Raw genomic sequence first — 3,389 nt, 5'->3', positions numbered from 1 at the left:
GTACATTAAGTTTACTGTAAGCTGCTATTGAAGATTAGTGCCTTGGTGAGTACTCTCAAAGAGCAAATTTACTATTATGTAAACATGGACTTAAGTCCACACTGTGCTGCTAGGTTATTAAGCATTTCAAGTCCACATCTAACTCAGTGTGAACAAATGTGTTGGTGAAGAAGAGGAGGCCAGGGTCGAGTCTACGGTAGATAAACTGAGCACTTGAGCTTTTGCATCAGCCCTATCCTCATGCTTCGCTGGTGATAGTAAAAATTTCCCAAACAACAGTTGCTAAGGAGGCCCAGAGGTGGCTTCTGTGTCTTATCTCTAACAAGAATGCTAGTTAACAAACAAATGAGCTGCTTAATTGGCACATCTGTGCCATTCTCCATTTGACTTCAAGTTGCAAATATTGCAGATTTGCTTATTACTGAATATCATACAATTCTGTAAAATATCTTATGCACAGTTAGGCCTAAATAAAGAAAATTCATATTGCACAATTACATTTTGTATATTATATAATATACATTTATATAATATTAATATACATTTTTAGTACATTAACTCATATTACATAAATCATATTACATAATATTACAGATATTGCATACATTAAACAAACAAACAGGTCCTGGTGTTTGCACCTAAAATGCATACTACAAATTAAAACAAGTTTAAAATTGATCTTTCAGTAATACCCCAGCTTACCGTGATCACTTTGACATTAAAAGCAATCCTTTAAATATGAGTAAAATGGTAAATAAGTGAACATTCTTAACATTGTAAATCAGCACACAACTTGCAAATAATACACGTTAAAACATTTTTTAGCTCACTGATTATTAGGAGTCCATTGATTGTGATCATCGTGACCTCTTGAATCATTTGAACGGCGCACTTCAAACTCTGCCTAATAAGGCTGTAGCTCAATTTCTTTTCTTGACATGCTGTCATACTGGACAAATATACAAACCAAAAGTCTTTTTTCTTGATTTCAAAGTGGTTCTGTCAGACACCGATCTGTAGCATCGCTGCCTTCTAAACGAAACTTACGTCCCTGTCTTGGCTCTACCCAGGAATTGTGGATGACAGTTCCTCCTGGGGAAGGGTCCACTTGCAACAAGGACACCACCCGCTTCTTTACTTTGGCTCTGAGAGCCCGGCGGAGCTTCTGCCTTGTGAAGGCATACAGCAGTGGATGAGATATGGTAGTGCCATATGCCATGGCCAAGAACCAAAGCCGCACTCGAACAAGAGTACTGCTGGGACCAAGAGTCAGGATGAGAATGTTTGCCACAGATATAGGTGCCCAGCAGCCTAAGAAGCTGCAGATTATAATGAGGGACATCCTAAAGACCCGCCTCTGACGCTCTCTCCGATCTCTGTGCCGCCTTACGGCTCTGCGAAGAGCAATGATGGCTGAAACTGAAGCCTGAACACCTACTGTTGGAGCAGGTGGCATCGCAGTGTTGGCACTAACCAGTGGGGTGGGGGACAGAGGTGGAGGTGAGGTGGCTGTAGGCGTTGGAACTGAAGAGGAGATGAGTGGAGGACGTGTCAGTTGCTTGGTCTGGTTTGTTGTTTGGGCTCCTCCTTCAATATCCGCTGAAGCTCCCCTTTTCTTCCGTCTCCTCTGGCGCCCTCTACAGGTTGCTCCACTACGGCGCTGACTCCTCCTCATATGTGATCCAATACGAATGTTGAGTGCTCGAAGAATTCTTGAGTAGGTGAAAAGCATTACCACAACTGTGACAAAGAAAATGGGCACCTGCAGTAGGATGTGGTAGTACATTCCGAGGCCTGTGTAATAACCTTGTCCTCCCACACATAGTAATGTCCTGTTACGCCAAACTGGTGCCAAGGAACTGCTAGCCAACCCATTCTCTGGCTCTGATGAGAAAAAGTCCACCTCTATAAATGGGATGAAGAAAACAGCAAGAGACACGGCCCATACAGCAGCCAACAGAAGCGCTGCCCATCGAGGAGTGAGGAACCGGTTAGCAGGTCGCACAGAGATGTCATAGCGATCCAAACTGATGACTAGCACATTAATGGCTGTGGAGATGCTTGCAAATGTGACACAGGCTTCATGGAAGCAGCAGATAAGTTCCAGGTTGCGGCTCGCTGGCAGCAACACCACAACGATTGTTAAAGGCAGACAAAGCACACACACAACAATGTCAAGGACGTGTAGGTTGACCGTTACCATGTTACTCACAGAATCGACCAGGTTGGACTGGGAGCAGTAAAGCACTAGCACTGTCAAGTTACTGCTAAAGCCCAGAACCAGCTCCAGTAACAGAAAGCAGGTAAGTGACACCTGGAATCCGACTGGATAAGGCATGTACCACCCTGTATCGACACTCTGTCCCATTGGCCCCTCCACACTGGTGATGCTGGCCAGCGTTCCAGCCCCATCACTGGTTTCTAGTTGGAGCTGCTGAGTGTAACTCTCTGTCCCCATCTTTTCTGGGTGCTGACCTCATGCACTTTGACAAGTCCTGTTGCCCCTTAGGCACGGTCATGACGACTGGCCCACAGCATGATGGGATCTTGTTGCCAGAGCACCATGCAGTCAACAAGGAAGGTGAAGGGAGTTCTAGGATAAGAAGACACAAGAGCTTTAGGCAGATAAAGCATGTCATATGCAGACAGTGAGCAGCTATGCAGAGTTAACCCTGATCATGACGGATAAGATGAGGGGAAAAAATCCTTAATTAATGTAATTCTTGTATTTTAGAGTAAGAAGTCTGATTAGCAGTTTTGTTTCCTGTCTGTAAAAGAACTGCTGCTGTGTCAGGATGTAATCTTCACACTAGCAATCTATTCTCTCTGAGAATAGATTCTCTATTCTTGCCTTAGTTATCAAAGAAAGATTTGTGCTGATGTTAGTGTGCACATGTGTAGCCTGACTAAAGCAGATCCTGCTGCCTCATTGCTGCATCACTGAATTACTTTCAGTGCACAAAATTGTGAAGGTATCCATCAAGTTTGGTATTTTATATTTTTCTACAGAGATGATATAGCATTCATGTCTTGCAGTGCTACACTGACAGCTGCTTATGGCTCTGCCATCCAAACTGACACACACCTACAGTACACTGCAAAAAACTGAAAACTAAATTTGAGGAGAAAGTTACTTAGTACTACTGAGATTATCTTGCCGCACGGACAGACATTTTTACTTGATAAGACATCTTAAAATTAGTTGGTTGCAATCTAGAACTAGGTTTAATAATCTCAGAATTGGTGTTTTGTATTCTTGTAATAGGAAATGCTAGATCGTTTCAACTATTTTCAAGATATTTTCACTTGCTAAGATATCATTTTTTGCAGTGTATAATGAGCATCAGATGGTGCATTTTATGGAGAAAGGTTGCCATGTATGGCCACAG

At 42.9% G+C, this 3,389-nt stretch overlaps 1 protein-coding gene across 2 annotated transcripts; it reads right to left on the bottom strand.

Annotated features, from left to right (window-relative positions):
* Positions 1-953: 953 nt before the first annotated feature.
* LOC132884452 (G-protein coupled receptor 22-like) lies at positions 954-2,515 on the bottom strand. 2 transcript variants are annotated; one of them, XM_060918297.1, is made up of 2 exons: positions 1,549-2,515; positions 954-1,437 (listed from the first exon to the last, which is right to left on the bottom strand). In XM_060918297.1, exons 1-2 carry the CDS (start codon positions 2,456-2,458, stop codon positions 989-991), a joined length of 1,359 nt encoding a protein of 452 aa, XP_060774280.1. In that variant the 5' UTR covers positions 2,459-2,515; the 3' UTR covers positions 954-988. The 2 variants fall into 2 exon arrangements, with proteins under 2 accessions (XP_060774280.1, XP_060774279.1); XM_060918296.1 differs by having other exon boundaries at positions 954-2,515.
* Between the last annotated feature and the right edge of the window lie 874 nt (positions 2,516-3,389).

The sequence above is a fragment of the Neoarius graeffei genome, chromosome 4 (genome assembly GCF_027579695.1).
Source record: "Neoarius graeffei isolate fNeoGra1 chromosome 4, fNeoGra1.pri, whole genome shotgun sequence".
In the NCBI taxonomy this organism is placed as follows: Eukaryota; Metazoa; Chordata; class Actinopteri; order Siluriformes; family Ariidae; genus Neoarius; species Neoarius graeffei.
The sequence above is the reverse complement of the archived record's forward strand: the minus strand, read 5'-3'. Positions and strand labels throughout refer to the sequence as shown.

Coding starts and splice junctions, on each gene's coding strand:
- LOC132884452 (XM_060918296.1), bottom strand. CDS start 2,458: ATGGGGACAGAGAGTTACACTCAGCAGCTCCAACTAGAAACCAGTGAT.